General features: G+C 44.2%; 2 protein-coding genes and 1 pseudogene across 3 annotated transcripts; 1 reads left to right on the top strand and 2 right to left on the bottom strand.

Moving 5' to 3' along the window:
- The first annotated feature begins 252 nt into the window (after positions 1–252).
- LOC125507857 (vacuolar-sorting receptor 1-like) lies at positions 253–7,006 on the top strand. Of its 2 annotated transcripts, XM_048672379.1 has the most exons (10): positions 253–683; positions 3,342–4,022; positions 4,108–4,196; positions 4,279–4,348; positions 4,445–4,528; positions 5,147–5,226; positions 5,326–5,407; positions 5,813–5,877; positions 6,217–6,256; positions 6,345–7,006. In XM_048672379.1, the coding sequence occupies exons 1-10, from the start codon at positions 392–394 to the stop codon at positions 6,371–6,373; spliced, it is 1,512 nt and encodes a 503-aa protein (XP_048528336.1). In that variant the 5' UTR covers positions 253–391; the 3' UTR covers positions 6,374–7,006. The 2 variants fall into 2 exon arrangements, with proteins under 2 accessions (XP_048528336.1, XP_048528335.1); XM_048672378.1 differs by lacking the exons at positions 6,217–6,256; positions 6,345–7,006 and having other exon boundaries at positions 5,813–6,199.
- Positions 7,007–7,272: 266 nt separating this feature from the next.
- On the bottom strand, positions 7,273–9,071 carry LOC125507859 (C-factor). Its single transcript, XM_048672380.1, has 6 exons — positions 8,776–9,071; positions 8,486–8,638; positions 8,300–8,393; positions 8,113–8,195; positions 7,856–8,009; positions 7,273–7,642 (listed from the first exon to the last, which is right to left on the bottom strand). Exons 1-6 carry the CDS (start codon positions 8,932–8,934, stop codon positions 7,410–7,412), a joined length of 876 nt encoding a protein of 291 aa, XP_048528337.1. The 5' UTR covers positions 8,935–9,071; the 3' UTR covers positions 7,273–7,409.
- A 2,355-nt stretch (positions 9,072–11,426) lies between these two features.
- LOC125507856 lies at positions 11,427–20,716 on the bottom strand (annotated as a pseudogene).
- Between the last annotated feature and the right edge of the window lie 28 nt (positions 20,717–20,744).

Genomic DNA, 20,744 nt, shown 5'->3' with positions numbered 1-20,744 from the left:
TAAAAAATATATATTTAGAAACTGAGGGGGTTATTTATTTTGAATTGACTGTCATTACGGGGCATATGCACCCAGAGTCAAAACGTCCCTCTCAGCTGGCTCTAGGGAGCATTCTAGGATTGTACTTGGTCATTCACGACTTGTATAATTTAATTATCGCACAAACTCTTTTATTTTTCCAAATTCGTATGCTAGTGAACACAAGAAACGCCCGGAAATTCCCAAAGACGTCCGTCGCTGTCATCCCCGACATTTCGCTGCCGGCCGGCCGCTCACTTGCTCTGTTTTCCCCGCCGTGTCTCTCGTCCTCTTCTCCATCCATCACATGAACATAGTTACAAGAGCATGCAGCTAGCATCACTAGCTCCGTAATCCAATCGACACAGCCGACATGCTGAGGCTACTGATCATTTGGGCAGCGATCTTGGGCTGCTGCCATGGGCAGTCCGAAGTGTCCCGGAGGAACAGCCGGCTGAGGGTGATGTCACCGCCGGAGCTCGAGGGCACATACGGCTGTGCCAGCACCGACTTCGGTTTCCCGCAGCACGGTGGCTCCATGACCGGCGTGGTCGTCTACCCAAGGCGCAACACGATGGCCTGCACGAGCTTCGATGACTTTGGCATCTCTCTCCGTTCTCGCCCAGCCGGCGCGCTTCCTGTTATCTTGCTCGTCGACAGGGGAGGTACATAACACATGAATTTGTCCTCCTTTTTGATAGATACTCCTACATCTGATGATAAATTTCATATTCTCTGCCGCTGATATCCTTAATTTCACAGTACTGCCTTTATCCGGATTTAGGCCCTGTTTGGTTATAAGTCCTATGACTTTTTCTAGTTCCAACTAAAAAATTTCTAGTCCCTAAAAAGTACCCCTCTGTTTGTTTCAAGAGACTAAAAAGTCTCTAGTCCCTTCCTAAAGGTTATTAAATGACCATGTTGCCCCTAATATATAGAGAAATAACAATCAAACAACATCATGGGGTGGCGGGCCAATAAATGCATAGAGGGGCATTGTTGGAAAAGTCCTAAAAAAGACTCACCTTAAGAATCTTCTTCATTTAGTCTCAAATGCCTAGTTTAGTCCCTAAAAAGTCCCTCCCGTTTGGTAAAAAAGTCTTTAAAAGGGACTTTTCCTAGTCCCTACACAAAAAAATCCCTGGAAACAAACACCCCTTTATTAGTCAGGCAATGGGTTTTTTAGGTCTTCAATCTGACCAGCGAAACATGGTTTATTGGTATAAATGCCTACAAATGTGTATCCAAATTATAAACCCAAACGATGTGATACTATTTTTCTTGATTAAGGGTATCTCCAATATCGACTGAAACCTTCCGCATATGTCCAGACCGCGGAAGCCATCCGACGTTGTCCTGTATCGGTCTGCGGTGCGGTCCGTACGTACTTTCTCCCACAAAGATAAACATCGGGGGTTTTGCGGGAGTCCGGACTACTGCCATGCCCGCTTCTGACCGCCCTTGCCCTCCCAAAACCCCTACTCCCTACCCCGCGCTTCCCTTCCGGCGCCAGCTGCCCGCATTCATGTCACTCCACATTGAAGACGGCTCAGGGCGGACACAACCTCTCACTGCCTCCACCATTGAAGCGGCGCGCCGGCCGTGGGCGCCGCGCACTGCACGCCCGACTGAACATGCCTCCTCGCCGCATTCAAACGCCTCCAATAACCCGCGTGGAAGCCAAGGAACCTAATAATTTCATCTGGTTTGTTAAAAAAGAGTTTGAAATATATGCGGCTACGGTTGGATGACAGTCTTCCGCATCCATATCCACGGATGGACGCAGGAGAAAATTTGCGCATTGCCGTTGGAGATGCCCTAAACTCAGACAAGGTGATACTATTTGTCCCCCATAGGTAAGTGACACAAGCGATGATAATTATTAATCTACTCCCTCCGTTCCTAAATATTTGTCTTTCTAGAAATTTCAACAAGTGACTACATACGGAGTAAAATGAGTGAATCTACACTTTAAACTATGTCTATATACATCCGTATGTGGTAGCCCATTTGAAATCTCTAAAAAGACAATTATTTAGGAACGGAGAGAGTAAAATTCTAAAACCTAGCACTGGCATTTTCTTGCTATATAATGATGTATGGTATCCAGAAAATTGTAGGAATATATCCATACTTATATGAAATATAATTCAGCACTCACGTGAAATCATGCATATGTAAACAGAATGCTTGTCCAATAAGGATTTGAGTAAATAGACACACTTCGAACACCTACTAATTGCTTTACATTTTCTTTAAAATGAAGCGTCTTGTGTCATCGACAGTTCAAAGGTTCTGAAAGACGATTCACCACTAGAAATCTGCACCATGTTTGATTGTTCCTAATTTAGGAGTGAAAATGTATATTAAAATATGTTTTCTTTTTTGCGAACGAAAACTAGGGGATGTTTGGTTCTAGGCCTAACAATGCCACGCTTTGCCATATAATGTTGTCAAACTTGCAGTTTTTTAAAATGAGAGTCATAAGTTGGCAAGCCTAAGGGAACCTTGTCACACTTTTTAAGTGTATGTGATGTGGGACTCTGGTAGTGTGGCTTGTCTAAGGTGTGGCTTGAATCAAACACTCACATAAATTGGTCAAACTTGCTTAACCTTGAGTGCGGCAACCTTAGACAAATTTAGTCTCAAAGAAAAAGATAAAGATATAACAAAGAAAAAGATGAAGGAGGGCTGATGTTATCTTGATTTTTTGTTGACTCGATGCACAATCTACATACACCTCTATTAACTAAGTGGAAAAATCTACCTAGCACACGTGTGCTACTCTAGAGAGAGCATGCGCATACATGCACAAATCTACAGCCACATGCTGACTTCATTGCAATAATTGCTAAATCTGAATTTACAAAATGATTTATCTCACAAACTGTTAATCTGATTAGTCTTCACCGGTGAGTTCGACTCGGCATGGGCTTCAAATAAGATCTCATGTTGTCATGTTTCAACGAATTTATTCGCCGTCACTAGTTGCTAGGTTATGTCATCATAGTTGCGATGTTATCCGTAAACCGTGGGCATAATTAGTGTGTATGGTTACCAGGTAGTGATAGTTTCGCATTAAAAAAAGGTAATAGTTTTGGACATTGCAACTATAATCCTAACTAGAATGTCTCAGTGCATTGTAGCATTTCATTTGAGTAAACTTATACTTTTATTAATGTACATTTTTAGATTAAACTATGTAAACTGAAGTATTTAAAACTATATGCATACTTTTTAAAGTACTCCTACATCTATTTATAATACCACATGTACTTACGACCCGATGGAGTAATACAATATGGTTGGATTGCTTTAAATAGAATGTTACTTCACAACCAAGGTGAGGAATGGGCAGAAAGCAGGAGCAGCAGCAGTTCTTCTTGTTGATCAAATAACTCAACCATTATTTACAGTCGACAAATCAGAAAGCAGCCAGGCAACAAATGATTTACAGGATGTCACCATTCCTTCAGCACTTATAACCAGAAGCCTTGGGAACAGTCTCAAGAAAGCAATTGATAATGGCGATTTGGTTAATGTAAACTTCAACTGGGGGGAGTCCCGATTGTACCCTGATGAGCGTGCTGAGTATGAATTCTGGACAAACAGTAATGATGAATGTGGTCCAAAATGCGATAGCCAGGTTGATTTCCTAAAGAGATTTAAAGGTGTAGCCCAGACACTTGAGAAGAAGGGCTACACGCAGTTCACTCCTCATTACATTACTTGGCATTGCCCAGAGAGTTACCAAAATAGCAAAATGTGCAGGTCCCAATGTATCAACTATGGGAGATATTGTGCACCAGACCCGGAACAACATAGGTATGATGGGTGCGATGTAGTGGTTCAGAAATTACATCAACTTTGTGTGTTCAAAGTTGCAAAGAGGACTGGGAAGCCTTGGTTATGGTGGGACTATGTGACTCATTTTGCTATTAGGTGCTCAATGAAGGAAATGAACTACAGTAAAAGATGTGCTGACAGAGTAATCGAATCACTTGGTATGCTAATGTTGCACCAGCTGCTCTATGTTTGAAACTGAAGTGCAGTTATAATAATAGTGGTGAATGTGTATGTATTTTGCAGGCCTTAATCAAAAAGAGGTTGACATGTGTGTTGGTGATCCTTCCGCGGACGAGGAAAATCCTGCGCTAAAAGCTGAACAAGACACACAGGTTACTAGTTGAGCACTATCTTAGTTTTTGCCTTTACCAAGTTAGTCCTCTGAAATGCAGAAGCATCTTCTATTTTGCACAGATTGGCAAGGGTTCTCATAGTGATATTACTATGTTACCAACACTTGTAATCAACAATAGACAATACAGAGGTCAGTGTTTGTCCCTCCAATTTAAAAAAATGGAATAGCTACATGAGGTGTGGTGACTGATGAGCCTTAACTGCTTACTGAATCTTTATTTCCCAGGGAAACTTGAAAAAGGAGCAGTTCTTAGAGCTCTCTGCGCCAGCTTCCAAGAAAATAATAAACCATCTGTTTGCTCAAATGAAGGTTTGATTTGTTGGTTCCCATGATTTTCTGTAGTTGTCTATATTTACCATGAATAATGGAGAAATATAAAACATTAACTAAAAGGGGTAGTATGTAAGCAGTAGTGTTATGGACCAGCAGCCCATGGGGCTAGGATGGTCATCACACACATATGTCTCTTTTCTGCCAAGTTCCCAAATCGTACCCTACTAACTCCATGCATTACAGCATGAATAGTATTTCCTCCGTTCCCTAATATAAGACCTTTTAGCTATTTCAAATTATTGACTACATACATATATACTAAAATGAGTGAACATATAGTAAAATGTGCCTAGATACATATGAATCAAGAAAAATCTAAAAGGTCTTATATTGGAGAACAGAGGGAGTAGTAGAGACCAGGGTTGTGAAGAAACGCCTACAATGCATTGTGTACGATAGCAACCTACAATGGACTAGTATAATGTTGTAGACACTACACAAATATATGTACAATGGTATAGACGGCAACAAGCTTATAAATGTAGAATAGTAGGTAATATATTTCTAACCTACACCATATAACCCAAAATTCTATACGACGCCTCTTATAACTACTGATGTAAGCTTATTGTAAATTGTCTAACGATCAAGAAGAAGACATACAAACCAATCAATGCTTGGACAACAATGGCGGTTGTTGGCAAGATATGGCTGCTAACGTGACTGCGTGCAAGGTACATGTTCTACTGTTCTATTTTCTCCAGATTACGTTACTTCATGTGCTAAATATTTGTTCTGTTTAGCTTCATGTATGCTGTTTTGTGCACATGTAGGACACCTCCACTGGAACAGTTTGTGAATGTCCAGTTTTGCAAGGTGTGAAGTACATTGGTGATGGTTACAACGACTGCAAAGGTACACTAATAATTTTCTATATTTATCTTTTCATAGCTTTTGTTTGTTCTTTTGAAGTAATGTGCAGAAGATGCTCATTTCTCTGTGGCAAACATAGGTACCTAGACAATCTGCCCATCTTCCTGTCCATAGTTCCTTTTATAGAAAAGAACAGGGGAAGCACACAGTTAAGTTAATGGGGCATACCCTTTTGTATCAAAAGGTAGTACTAGAGGTATTACAGTGATGGAGTTGACACACAATAGCACTAACAGGCTTTGTAGAACAATTTTGATTGGTCACAACATAGAAAATCCTGAGGTTAAGTATTAGTGCAAAGCTTCAGCTTTTAAATATTGTGCAGCGCTATCTTTGGTCATCTTTTCCTACTCTTATTAACCATTTCTACTCTTCTTTAATGTGCAGCTCCCATGTATCAAGATTGGCAGCCGATCAAGATCCGTAATACCCATACATATTCTTCTTATTTAGTAAGTATTTTTCATCACCTTTCTTACGGTACCATGGTTCTCAAATGGATGAATGCAAAGAGCCATTTCAATTGAACTATATAAAAGGATTTATTAGATCATTTGTATCTAGTTGTTCGATCGAATGAGAAATTCTCCAGAGTGCCTTTTGAGTTCGTAATATCTCAAGTATCAGAACCTTGATAATAATTGGAAACTATATCTGTTTATACTCTATACCTAAGAACCAGCTTGGTAACAGAAAAAGAAAGCTTTAACTTGCTAGCCCAAAACTAATGCACGCAAATACTAAGGCATATAGAAGGTTACTGACATAGTATTATTTTTCTGTGGATCCAGACAGAGGTTGTCCATAAGGCCATTTACAACCTCTTTGCAGGTGCATGCACAGACATTCGATAACAACCATCGGTGTACTTTAATGTTATATGTACAACTGATTAATCATATTAATGTTCTTTTGTCAGGAATATTTGCGGCACATAAGGTGTTCTAATAGGATCTGCAAGGTATTGTGGTGATGTGTGGTATTTTTCTGATTGATACAACATGTACATTTGACAGTTATGTGAAGAACATGGCATGAAGGTGGTTTCTGTCACAAGTTTGGTGCTTGCTCTTGCTATTGTGTAATGTCATAATCTATAGCCTTATATGTTTGTCTCTGGTGTTTTAAAATATTAGATTAGCCCAAACTATAATGCTACGCCCTTTTTCCTCCTTGATCATGGAGCGACATAGCTACTTGGGATGCAAAATATTTATGAGTTGCCGCTTTACCATGTTCCTAAGAAAGGCAAAACACAAGGATCTCATGCCATAACAAATTGGCAGAATTGGCCCCTAGACACCATTAAAACTTTGCTTTTGCCACAGGACACTGAAAAAACATGGATTTGCCGAAATCCATTACAGTTTGATGGTTCTTTCCCACAAGACAGCCAGCCTTTATAATATTCAGATTCGATCAAACCGACGATGATTTGTACAAATTATCCCCATGCCCATCAGGATTCATACTAAATCGGCCAAGTGCCAAACGAACTCGCAGCCTTACTCTTCACTCACAGGGATAGCACGAATTGGGACGATTTGAACGTTGATGCTGGTACAGAGATTAAGCTGGGATCTAACTACAAGTTGTGTATGACTTAACAGGATAAAGAGATACACAGCTATGAAGAGGTTACTTCTCACCAGAATTTGCTTTGTGCAATTGACATGTACTGGGAGACAAGAAAGATCCCACTGCAAGTGTGTGTATATTTAGTAGACTGTAGGCACCAGTGCTTATACATATACAAGGAAACAAGCTTGACTTGTAAAGTTGTACTCAGCGCTAAACATCATATATGCATAATTTTCAAGTAGTTAAAAATGAAGAGGAAAGGGAAATATACTTCACATGCTTTTCATATCAATGGTCTTACTAGAGCTGGGTTCAGGCATTTGAATTTAAGGCTAAAAAGACACACAGGTGGTTCTGAAGAAGAAAATTGGGGTAGAAATGATCACTGACTGGAAAACAGTGGTCACCAAGGAATTTCTTGGCCATCCCAAGCGAAGAACTTCCCATTGTCAGTCTTCTTGGCATTGTCGATGATAGACAGGAGCTTCTGTACAGAGAACTCCCTCGTGAAGAGCTTATCTTTGGCCACGTTTCTCTGGAACGGCCGTGAGAGATCGGTGTCGACTGTTCCGGGATGCAGCAAAATGCAGGCGATGTTGTCCTTCTTGCCCAACTCGACTGATGCAGTCTTTGTCACTGCAAAGACATGACCAATGCACGTATTTCAGAAATCTAAGACAAAGAAAGGTACATACATAATTGTGGTATGATTAGTTTGCTGTGGATCAAATTGACAAAACGCTGCATGAGGGAAAACTATCCTGATGACAAATTAACAAGAATGGTATGAACTACTCAATAACAAGCTAGTGAAATCTGAATGGAGCATGCATCTTGCTGTTAACATACATTGATTCAGTGCTGTTTTAGAAGCTCTGTACGAATGCCAGCCTCCCAGAGCATTGTCTCCTATCGAGCCAACCCTAGCGCTCATATTTGCAACCAACGAGAAACCTTTCCCTGTTTCCAAGCTCGCACCAATCTTCAGGAACGGACGCATATGCTGACAAGAACAAAGCTCAGTTCAGACACTGGGGTAAGCACAGCGCGGTGATAAGCAGAATGCAGACGCAATTCGGAGCAGAAAGAAAGGCGGTAACCGCTACCTTGATGACTAGAATAGGACCGACGGCATTGACTTCATATGCCAGTAGCAGGGATGACTTCTGAACTTTGCTCAACGAGGTCTCTGCAACATGAGGTCAGAGCAACCTGGTTTCAGATAAGTCATTATAATCCCATAACCCACCTAATGCAAGCTGGAAAGCAATTGCTCCAATGTGAGGAACGGACCTGGCTGTATCACATTTGGGATCGAAAGTATGCCGGCGGCATTGATCAGTAGGTCGAGAGATCCGTGGGTCTCCCCAACTGCGGCTGCGGCGGCCTGCCATGGAAAGGTTCGATCCACTCGTGCTATCACTGTATCACCTTGGGAATCTGTGAGGAGGGGAAAAGCAGGAGAGGTTACCCCGTTACCTCTATGGTGCTCTCGTCGGTGACGTCCAGGGGCAGCACGGTGAGGCGCCCCGCGTGCTCCCGCCTCAGCTCCTGGAGCTCGGCGGCGGAGTCGGGGGCGCGGCACGTCGCGACGACGCGGCCCTGGTCGCTCCGCCGCAGCAGCTGCCTCACCTGCCGCACGCGGGCAATGCGGGTACGCGGTGAGCGAATCGGAAATACGGAGGAGCGCGAGGGCTGATGCGCAAACGGAATGGGGATAGGACAGAGGAAGAAGGAGAAGGAGCGAGCTAGGATTGGGAGGCACTCACGAACTCGAGCCCGATGCCGCGCGACGCGCCCTGCACCATGGACACGCCGGAGGCGGGAGGGGCCGCGGCCGCGGACGAGAGCGCCCTTGCCGGCGACGACAGCGACGACACCGCCATCCTCGCCGTCGCCATTGCTGCTCTCAGCGTGTTCGCGCGCATCGTCGCAGAGAAGAGAGGGCGTGGTGGTGGCTTAATGGCGCCTCCTCCGCAGCATCACATGGTTGGGTTGCAGTAATGGCGGGGTGGGTCGGGCCGGCGAAGGCTACGGGGATGTGCGCGGCTGGACGAAGGCACACGTCCACTCTTTTCCCTTTTCTTTTCCTCCATTTTTTTTATTTTCTTTTGCCTTTTCTCGGGGGCGCTACTGGCTAGGCGCCGGACTACCGGCGCGATTTTAGATCGGTCCATTCCGGAGCCGTTTGATCGTGCTTGTGGGTACGGTCAAGATCAGCTCGCTAGCTCGTGGGCAGAAAAGAGAGTGGCCATGTGAGCTGCTAGAGTCGCTCTTGCCTTCTACCCCCTCAACTCTCCCACCCCCTACCCCCTTGGTTTTATCTCAAAAAAACCTCGGTTTTAGGTTCTGTCACCGACGGTGACAGCCTTATCGAGTCATCGTAGCTCCAGCCAACACCGCTTCCAGCATCGCCATCTCTATGAGAGTTGTTTCTTCTTTTAGTGAATGAAAACGTTGTTCATTCCTTCCCATTGGGGAACAAACGTTCGCTCGGATTACCTCCTTGAGCTGATATTCGCCCATTATCCGCGTGTAAAAACTTATCAAATTACAAAGTAGTGGCAAAATATCAAAGTCCAAAGTAAGTGGTGGCAAAAAAATCAAATTCCCCAATTGGAAGCAAGTTAGAGGGCTTTGCGGGAGTCCGGACACCAGCCACCTAGGACTACGACGCCCTCGACACACTCAAATCTTCCTCCCGCTCCCCTTTTCTTCCACTTCGCCCCTACTCCCACTTCCTTTCGTCCACCAACTCCTCATCTGGCGTCGTCGATGTACCTCTCGGATCGCCGCCCAGCCATCCTCGGACATCCGGAGACCCCACTCACGCGCCTGCCTACCTTGGACTATGTCATAGTCCACTCAGGACTCCCTCTGCAGCTAGGTACCCCCCGCACCAATGCTGATGCCGTCCATGGCGGACCACGCCCGACAGGTGTTCGGTCAAATGCCATTGATCTTTTTTTTGAACTTCTTGTTGTTTCCTAGAGTAACATGATGATGGGGTACTCGATGATCGAGGGTGAGTTGTTTGTGATGCATGGTTGGACGTATTTGCAGACTTTATAGGGATGAACGAGGGCCTGACTTTTTTTTGGCAAAGTTTGCACACTTCGTTTCATGAGCGGAAGTACTTCGCACCCTACGATATGCACGTCATCCATGAAAGCCATGTGAAGTCGCTAACACATCGGTGGTACACCATCTGCAATTTTGTCATGAAGTTTTGCGGCGTGGTTGGATGAGTGGAGGCAATGTGTCCATTGTGCGCATCAACCATGGAGATCGTAGGTTTTGCTTCTTGTTGCTATACATGTTATTCATTTAGTCACTAAATGTTTCTCTACACGTTATATAGCATGCATCGCTGCCATGATGTACTACAGGACCGGGGGCAGGCCATTCGCGCGCATACATTATTGGATGAAGCTCAAGGGGCAGTATGTGTGGGACAGCATGTGTCGGTTCTAACTCTAGTATTGTTGAATTTTGAATCGATGATTTTGAAAAACTATTATGGATGGATTGTGCTATTTACATGCTATTTATGGATGAATTAATGTACTAGATATATTTGCATGCTATTTGTGGATGAATTGTGCTATTTTCTATAGTTACTTTGAGTGTTGTGTGCTTGGTTTAGCTAAATTATATCTGAACTTCGCTGAATTCTACCATGTTTGATGAAAATTGGTCGGTTTGTTGTAATCCGGTTTCAAATGTATGTGAGAAGGGTTGGATGGCCACCTCTCACATCAGTGTTCGCGGACGGATTTGGTGTCCGCTTAAGGGTCAGTGTTGAAGATGCCCTAAGCTATGGGCTAGGGAGGACGGGGGAGGGGTTACATCAGAGAGAGTATTAATGCCGCATGGATACTACTCCGGCAAGATGTTGGCCAAGCCAATGTCGCATGCGGCGCCCCACAAGCGGATTGCATTTATATCATGACATACATAGATTCATCAATGATTTATAAATAAAAATATGCCTTTTATCTCAACCTTTCAAAAAATCCAAGGGAAGTCATTCTACATAGTTCGTTTCATTCAACTAAAAGTAAGTTTTCATATTTAACGACGCCATAAGACTTCAACACGAGTTATATGGGCGAACGGCATCATATACTCATATAGATGAAAACACAATCTATATGCATCCACGAACTACAAAGCAAGCTTATTATAGTATGCACACAATACATTGTCTTTGAGCTCTACGGCGGAGATTATTGTTCGATCGCCGCTGAATTGGACTTGGTGGAAGGATCCTCCGTGTCTTCTTTTTTACTGATTTTTTGTTTTGCAGGGTAGTTTCCTTTTTTACTGAAATTAACCTAAGAGGCCACATTTCTTTACAGAAAAGAATATACACATTTTTTCTCTGTACATAAATAAACTGATCAGAGGTCACCAGAGATGAAATGGAATGAAAGTATACATAATTTACTTTAGGCAGCACGACCTCTTTACAGTTTACACACGCTTTAGATCGCCACGACACAAATTAAATGCAAAAATACACATCTCAACAATACAAGTTTTATGGTGATTGGCTAGAACAAATACAAAACCATTAGCTAGAACAAATGCAAAACCATTAGCTATGAAGCAGCTCTGCCTATACGAAGTTACGAACGAACCCAAGGTATATACTCCCTCCGTTCAGAATTACTTGTTGCAAAAATGGATGTATCTAGACGTATTTTAGTTCTAGATATATCCATTTCCGAGACAAGTAATTCCGAATGGAGGGAGTATCTTCTACTTGGCGCCCGAGAATCTTAGATCTCGCGCAAGAACACACAAAAAGAATCAATCAAATTCAGAGAGGACCAACACCAACACGCATATGGTTCATGCAGCATCGTTGATCATATACGGAGTACTATATATGAACCGACGTAGAGCTGGGCCAGCTCCCTGCAAGTTGATCACCTGCAAGTTGCTATCACGTGGCGTAGAGCTGGGCCAGCTCCCTGACGGCGTCGTCCTCGCCGCCGGCGCCGGCGCGGAGGTCGACGGCGTTGTCGAGCATCCACAGCAGGTGGTCGAACAGCACGACCTCGCACCTCACGGCCACCGGCTCCTTGCTACCATCCCCGACCCCGCCGCCGCCGGCGTCGTCAATGAGCGCGGCGATCAGCGGGTGGCGGAGGTGCCTGGCGCTGATGACGTACCGCCGGCGCGAGCTGCCCACGAACACCACCGCCGACGCCCCCTCTGCAGCCGCCGCCTCGCTGTCCTCGCCGGCGGCGTCGTCCCTGGCCGACATGGAGCGGAGGTTGCTGTAGGAGCTGGAGGAGGACGCCCGCCTGCTCCCCGCCCGCGACAGGCTCTTGCACCTGCGCAGCACCACGCTCCTCAGCCTGTCCATGCACGCACGCACGCACGCACGCGCGCGCGGAAACCAGACTGGGAGGTGGATGATCTGATCCGCAGGCCGAGAGCGAGGTTAATTAGGTGCAGATGTGGTACGTAAGTACGTGTTGGGTCGTGTTGGTGGGGAGGGGTTAGAGGGGGAGGGTGGCACGTCGCGGGAGGCAAGTGAGGTAGCCCATCAGTGCTCTCACCGCACTTGCATGGGGGTTGGCCTAGTTATTAATGGGAGTGCAGATGTAGGTAGGGCTTGACCTGACTGGGGCCGTCATCCATTGATGCGCTGCTGGGTGGATTAAGTTGTTGGTTAATTAGTACATCTTGTGTTTAGTGGTGATTAATTAAGGGCCAAGCATGGTTGCTAAGATAACCAAAGAGAGCGCAGACGATGATCACAAGCAATCGGATTTAGTTTCAGGTACAAGAAGCCACTTGCTCGAGGACATCATAACCATGCATTAACAGTATACATCGACATGAAAATGTTACTGCAGATATGGACTGAAGAACAGTTTATAGCTATATAGATGGCAAAGTGAACATTCTTTTACAGGGTATCCTTGATGGTACAAGTTGCTCGTTCCTCGATGAACTTCTTTACGTTGTCGCAAATCTTACGACAGGAACGCGGAAATGCAGATTTCTGCGCCAAAAAAAACCAGGCAGCATACCATGACATGTTCCAACGAATGCAACGAACCTCGTCCCTGCACAGGATCCATCCATGAATTTACAGCAGATAGCCTGGCTCTCTGTATGTCAACCAAACCTGCTCAGGACTATGGATTCGTCAGGAAACAAATGAGGTAACAATGTACAGGATGACCTGGAGCTCCAACATACACAATGACTTGACTTCAAACAGCTGCACGAGAGCAAAATCCACGGTCTTATAGATACTCTAAGATTTGCCCTTTAAAACAGCCACTTGAGCAGGCTGCCATCTGTCCATATGCGAAGGACCCAGATTCTGTGGGTGATTTTCTGCTTTCGTTTATGGGAGACGGGTAGCAGAAAACACACACCTGTTATCTGTGTTGTGCTTGGGAATCTTCGGAGGAGATACTGGAATGAGGCGAGGGGCTCTCAGGCAACTCTAGCTGAGGCGGCAATGGGCCCAAAAGACTGCCTTCAGGCTGATCGTCACTTTCAGCACACTCTGTACAGATGTCAGTGGATGAATCATTAATATTATGAGTTTATGACATTGTTTGAACCCAATACCTTAAGAGAGCAAGGACTCTGAAAAAATTACCAAATAATGATTTGATGGTTGGTCGTTTTGGTTTGTTGTTCTTCTTCTTTAATTCAGCTGCAAAGCCAAACAAGAAAATCACGAATAATGCATTGTGCAAAAAAATATGCCCAAGCCACTTTTTGCGAAGAACACAACGAGAAACAAGTGAGCAGGAAAGGAAATATATCCAACCTATTCCTGGAAGTTCAGGATCATTCACTATTTCGAAGTTCTTGTAAGTATAACCGACAAAATTCATGTCCTTGGAGGAAAGCATCTGCACAAACGAACATTGGCTCAGGACCTAGATCATGTAGTGAAAGGAAAGGAATGCTAGAGAATAAAATATCAGGGATCAAAATTCAATTCTAAGTGCAGTAACATTTCGCTGAAAACCATGCACTAAAAATGCTCTGGAGGTCTTTTGACAACGCAGAACACCAAAAGGATATTGTATTCAATTGATCTTTGTAGTAAGTACCTTTCTCCAAGGACCTGCCTTTGATGAAGTTTGCATGGTAGGCGCAGCCTGGAAGAACACCAGATGCAAAACCGTCAGTACACATTGAATAGAACAGATGACAAGAACCAAGATAATATTTGCACCAGCCAATGTACCATTTCCGGCCATCTCACAGTATATTTTTCATAATATAAGCTAAACAGGAAGCATAGCATGTTTCCCTGCAAATACATAGAACTGATTCTTTTGACCTATTCCTGAAAAGACCCCAGTATGATTAACACCTACAGGTTCAGTCAGATGCCACAAGCTCAGTTCCCTTGTATCAAATAATGCAGTAATACAGGCCCATAGTTCTGCTAATGAGATGGCTCATGTGTTCATGAAAACCAATTGTAATTACTATAATTCTGTTGTTTGTTGGAGTGATGTTGATTCATAGGTCCGGCAGTTCACTCCAGAAAAAAAATTAAAAAAAAGGATATCAAAGAATATTCATGCATCTACACCATTAAAAGTTTTCATGTAAAAAACTATCTTTTTGCATTTTGAGATTGCGCACTAGTCTGCATACCATACCGTTTCCAAGCAAATTGAAGTCAACTACCGAGACAATCCAAATGCGCACCATAAATTATAAAGTAAATCCTCTATCTGCCCTGCTCTATGCTGCCCCCACCGGATGGCACGTCCTACTTTGGGCTAAAGCCGGACAGCATCGGCTCTCTTCTACCATTGTCGCCTCCTCCCTTCCTCCCAAAATTCAGCTGTTGTTCAGCCCAACACATCCTTGATCAAGACCAGCTAATGGCGACTCTCACCTACTGTCACATCTTCCCTCCTGACTGCCACCACTCTGTCTTGACAAGCCTCCTTCACAACCAACAGCAGGCCAGCATCAGCATAACCTGTTGGTCTGTTCAGTAGCAAGTTGCAATTTACAACTAGAAGCTCCAACTTATGGTATTTATTGCCCAGATAAGTAGATCTCAGTTTCTCATGCTAATAGCCTTTTTTATGATATTCTTATTTATGGGAAACATGGCTTATAGGTATCTCGGTACCTTGTCGTATATCAGGTTAACTACTTGAGAACTAGAGACTAGCCTAAGTAGCTTGAAACTCACCTCCTCAAAATTCTCGAAGTTTTGTGTGTCCAACTCATCAATAACTTCAGGTATGAAAGCTGCTTCCATTTGATATAGCTTTTCCCATTCAACACTTCTAAACCATGGATGAGCCTGTAGGAAGGATCATGAATGATTATAAATTCAAAACTAAAGTGAAAACAATTAATTTGAACAATTTTTACCTTTATCTCATGTGCTCCTTTCATCCCAAGTCTCTGATCCACATTACATAATAGCTTATTAATTAGATCTTTAGCTTCTGGCGAAAGTCTGGCCTCTTCAGGAAATTTAAGATGGCTTCTCCAATTTACTATCTGCATGATTGGGCCCACTCAATGGTAACAAGAATTCACATAGAAAAGCACAATTCTTATGAAAGCGTATGGCACCATAATTGATGTAAAAACAGCATTCAAATTTACCTTCCTACATGTTGACATTGGGTCTTCAGAATAAAATGGTGGGTAACCCACAAGCATCTCATACATAATGGCCCCAAGTGACCACCTATAAAATGTAAATGTGAGAAACAAAACATCATAATTTAGTCATGCATTGCATAAGAAGGACAAAACTAACCAGTCACATTCCATTCCATATCCTTTCTTCAATAGGACTTCCGGGGCAATGTAATCAGGTGTACCAACAGTTGAATAAGCCTGAAATTCCAGTAAACAGCATATATAAATGAATGTAGAGCCAAGGCAGTGATATCATGTACTCCCTCCGTAAAGAAATATAAGAGCATTTAGAATACTATTTTAGTGATCTAAAAGCTCTTATGTTTCTTTACAGAGGGAGTAAAATATTACAGAGCCAGAGCAATGGTAGTACACACAGCTAAGACACAGCTGCTATTGGGTGTCAAACAAATGGCGGCTATGTTATCTGCTTAGAAACTTTATTTAAACATCCTATCATTTAAATGGATTTCATATGCTAATACAACATATATTGGAGAAATTCATTTCCATGTTAGGCTGTATAAATTTTCACCATGTAATGCCGCAGGTTAAATGACAAATGCATTAAAATCTTAGAATGGTTTCTCATCACTCATGCAGTATGTTTCACATTGAGAACGCCTGGATGTTCTTGACTTCTTATGGCCACATTGAATGGGATGCTTCTGTCCATGCTTGCCTCTTTATGACTTACAACTATTCCGCTAGAAATGTACGTGTGCAAATTGTTGGACCTAGAACTCCCTACTAGGGAATGCATAAGAATTAAGCAGCACATCGCTAGATGGCAGGAACCAATCTATTAGTCTACTAGACAGTAGTCTTAGTCAATGTTTGAGTTGCAGTAACCACCACAATGTTATAAGTGGAATGTTTCTCCTTTTATAAGCAAGTATATAACTTACCAACATCCGGCGATTCTTCTGCCAATGCAATAGTTGTTCCTGCTGTGTTCGCCTGGGAACAGCAGTGCTACTTAATAGCTTATCACCATCTGCTGATGTATTGGTGATATTCCCCGCTGCATTGTCAAGTTCAGTGAGATTTGGAAAGCTGCTACTATCTAGAGGCTTGCATAGGCCGAAATCTGAAAGCTTCAGATGGCCAGTTCGATCTAACAATAAATTGTCAGGCTTGATATCCCTGAAAAGATGTAACAAAGAGTTAGCTGCATGTTGCAATTACTATACACTTAATGGTGTTAATCTATTACCTATGAATATAGTTATGCTTGTGAATGGATTCAATTGCTAGTATTGTCTCTGCAACATAAAATGAAGACTCGTCCTCTGTAAGTGTATCCTTTCGCATGAGCAGAGTCATCATGTCACCACCAGGAAGGTACTCCATAACGAGGTATAGAAACTCATCATCTTGGAATGAGCAGTAGAGCTTAACTATATAAGCACTATCAACTTCTGCAAGGAGGTTCCTTTCAGCTCTCACATGCTCAACCTAGAAAGAACACATTAGAAAATAGAACATTTTGCCACACACCCTGATTTAATACTCAAGTAAGCAAACGAAGTACCTGGCCTCTTCGTAACATTTCAGACTTCTTGAGCTTTTTCATTGCATATACATTGGATGTAGCTTTTTCTCTACAAAGTCTCACCTGCAGAATATATCAGTATAAAGCAGAGGTAAGCAGTAGCAAAATACGATGAATAAAGATCCCTCGAGAAAAGAAAAAGAGACTTTATCACCTCCCCAAAAGCACCTCTCCCAATAATGGTCAGCAATTCAAAATCATCAACGCCCATTTTGTGCCTCCTTAGGCGCATGTATTCTGTCTCCTTTTTTTCTAAATCCTTCAGGATATTGTTTTGCTCCTCTTCAGATACATCAGCATCAGCAAGCTTCTTCTCCAGCATCCAACGCCTACAACATAACTATATATTAAGATGCAGTGATGAATGGCACCAAACAAGAAGTCCAGAACAGACATTCAATGACATGCAAACCATGCTTAGACACAACCAACATAAAGCGGTTTCACCAGCAGGTCACAAGGGAATAAATGCAGACAAGCACAAACTATGGCTATAAGGACCCCGTGAACAGCCTCTGTACTCTTTACGCTAGAGATATTTTCTTGCATGCCATCTTCCTTTAGCAACTTCGAGCATAGTTCTCAAAATTTACAGCATCATAATGCATTGCTTTTATCAAGTACAATAGCTCGTATAGGCATTGTGGGAATGAACAATTTAAGGCATATATACAGCAACAATTTATATTGAATGCTCCCTGTTCAATTAATACATGCAATTATTATAGAACACGTGTGTAAACTTTGTTGTAGAACATACCAACAACAATTAGGTCAATCAGCATATCGGATTTTGGTCCAAAACAGAAGGTGATAAACCATTTACCAGCTTCCATCCTATTTTGGTCTAAATGACACACCTACCTTACCTACTTCAACCCTATTTTTACTGCACAGCACTACAGATATGCACACCAACTTCTGCGTTGCTATGCAGTGCAGCTTTATCTTGTCTTATCCCAAAATTATAATAATTTTCCCTCCACAATCCTGGCAATATTATGCTGACATCAAAAACTCACATATATCAAGTTTGGTAACACTAACACTAACTAAATGCACAGCCATAGAATTGCAGGAATCCACCTCCCCGTCCAAAATTAGGAGGCAGCTGTCACATGTCATTCAAAACAGCCAAAATTAGACATCTGCATCCTAAGCACCAGGTGCATACTAGTACGGCGATGACAGGACCACACACAAAAGTCAACAGTAACTACTACTCTGCAAGTTGTGAGGTCAGCATGTCACACCCAGTTGTGGATCAGAGGGGTTGAACTAGGAATTAGGGCTCCAAGATGGATCGCAAGAGGAAAACTGTATGCCTGGAGGAATATTCATCTCTACATGATATATGTTGTATGTGTTTGTTGAGAGAGATCTCACATTCAGGAATGATTCATTAAAGCCACGTGCTTGGTATCTTATAGACAGCTATGAAAACGGAATAAAGCTACAACACGACAATAGGAAAATACACAGCGCATTAGGTAAAAGGGAGGGAGCGAGCCGTTGAATCCTTCTCGCCATCATCCATCATAGCCGTCCATTGGCTGAACTTCATCTTGTTAACTGAAGAAACAGAGACTACAGGTGCCATAGACCTGACACGGCAGCACAATTCCACTATGACGCAGCCAGCTTGGAAGAGACTAGGGCACAGATCACGACAAACAAATCGAGGGCGCAACTACTCAACCAAATCGAGGGCGGTTACGAATTAATACCTCCGCACCAGAACACCCACAGTTCAAGCCCAACTCACACAAACTGCCAATTCAACACCAGAATCCTGGCCCTCTTCAGCAGGCGATCCACCAGACCACGTGATCCGCAGGCACAGGTATATATACAGCAATATTTATTCTGAATGTTTCCTGGTCCAATTAAGTTTAGTAAATGGACATCGATTTACGGCGCTTATCACTTATGGTAACCTCATTATTATAGAGCACTTATGTAAACTCTGTTGTAGAGCGCACAAGCAACAATTAGGTCAATCGGCACATTAAAGTTTGGTCCAAAAAAGGAAGTGCTTCACCATTACCAGTTTCCACCCTATTTTGCTCCAAGTGACGCACCACTTTACTCCACAGAACTACAGCCATGCATATCAACTTCTGCAATGCCATGCAGTGCGGCGTTATCTTTAGTTATCCCAAATTTTCAATCATTTTCCCACCAGAATCCTGGCAAAGTAATGCTACCATCAAGGGAGCATATTTTAACTAAATGCACAGGCATAGAATTGCAAGAGCACAACTATCGTCCAAAATTAGGCGGAGGCGGTCACATGCCATGCAGCACATCCAAAATTAGACATCTGCATCATAAGCGCCAGGCGCATAACACTAGTACGGCAACACCAGTACAGCATTCAATAGTCAACAGCAACGGCTAGTCTGCGAGTTGCGAAGTCGGTTGCACAATGCTACCATGACAGCAGCCAGCTTAGAAGAGCCTTGGACACAGATCACGACAAACAAACGGAGCGCGCAACGAATCGACTAAACAGGGCGCCAGTTTGTGGCTACTGATCTGATACCTCTGCACCAGGACACCCACCAGATCCCAACCCAACTCATTGTGAAGTCAGCATAATTCCACCACGATGCAGCCAGCTTAAAAGAGAGACACTGATGACCCGTGCCCAAACAGGACGCCAGCTCGAGGCTACTGCCTACTGATCTGATACCTCCCCACCAGGACACCCAGGGATCAAGCCCAGCTCACACACATTGCCAATTCCACGCCGAAATCCTAGCCCGCTTGAGCAGGCGATCCACCAGACCAGACCGCGTGATCCGCGGGAGCAGGGAGAGCACCGAGCGAAGGCAGCGAGCGACTGACCTCTCCTTGCGCTCCTGGAGCGACCTCATCTGCGCCTTGTAGTGGTTCTCGATGCACTGCTTGGCGGCCTCCACCTTCTGCTTGGTGGCGCTGGACAGCACCGGCTCGTCCTCGTCGTCCCCGGCCATCCCGGCGCCGAGTGGCGACGCGCCCGGCCTGGCCTTGTCCTTCTGCAGCTTCTGCAGCCAGCTCCGGGCGGAGTCCATCGGCGGCGCGGGGGGCAGCAAGCGGCGGGCCGGATCGGGGGGATCAGGGTGGCGCCACTAGGCCCGCCATTGTGGGCGCCGATTCGCGTCCGTGGCCGCGCGGGATCTCCGGATCTGGTAGGGTGGTGGTGGGGGTGGTGGGGGGCTAGGGTTGGGTTTGGACCTGCGCGCGCGGCGGGGGCGGGCGCGGGCAGGAGCACGAGCTCCGCGCCGATTCGAATCGGATAGGAAATTTGTCAAGTGGGCGCGCGGTGGAGTTGTTCTATTCCGCTTCGATTCGGTGGGGCTGGGGCGCGGCGGGGAGGGGAGAGGCGGCGCGGGCACCACCGGCATTCGGCGCACCCCCGCCGCCGATTCGTTGCGGTTTGTTTTACTGTTTCGTTCGAAGTCGAAGCAGGACCTGGAGCAAGGAGGGTGGGGGAGGTGGCGGAGTTGAAGTGGGAGAGCGCGCGTTTGT

Source organism: Triticum urartu, chromosome 5 (genome assembly GCF_003073215.2).
Source record: "Triticum urartu cultivar G1812 chromosome 5, Tu2.1, whole genome shotgun sequence".
NCBI classification, from domain to species: Eukaryota; Viridiplantae; Streptophyta; class Magnoliopsida; order Poales; family Poaceae; genus Triticum; species Triticum urartu.
Note: the sequence above shows the minus strand (reverse complement) of the source record. Positions and strands in the feature narration are given on the sequence as shown.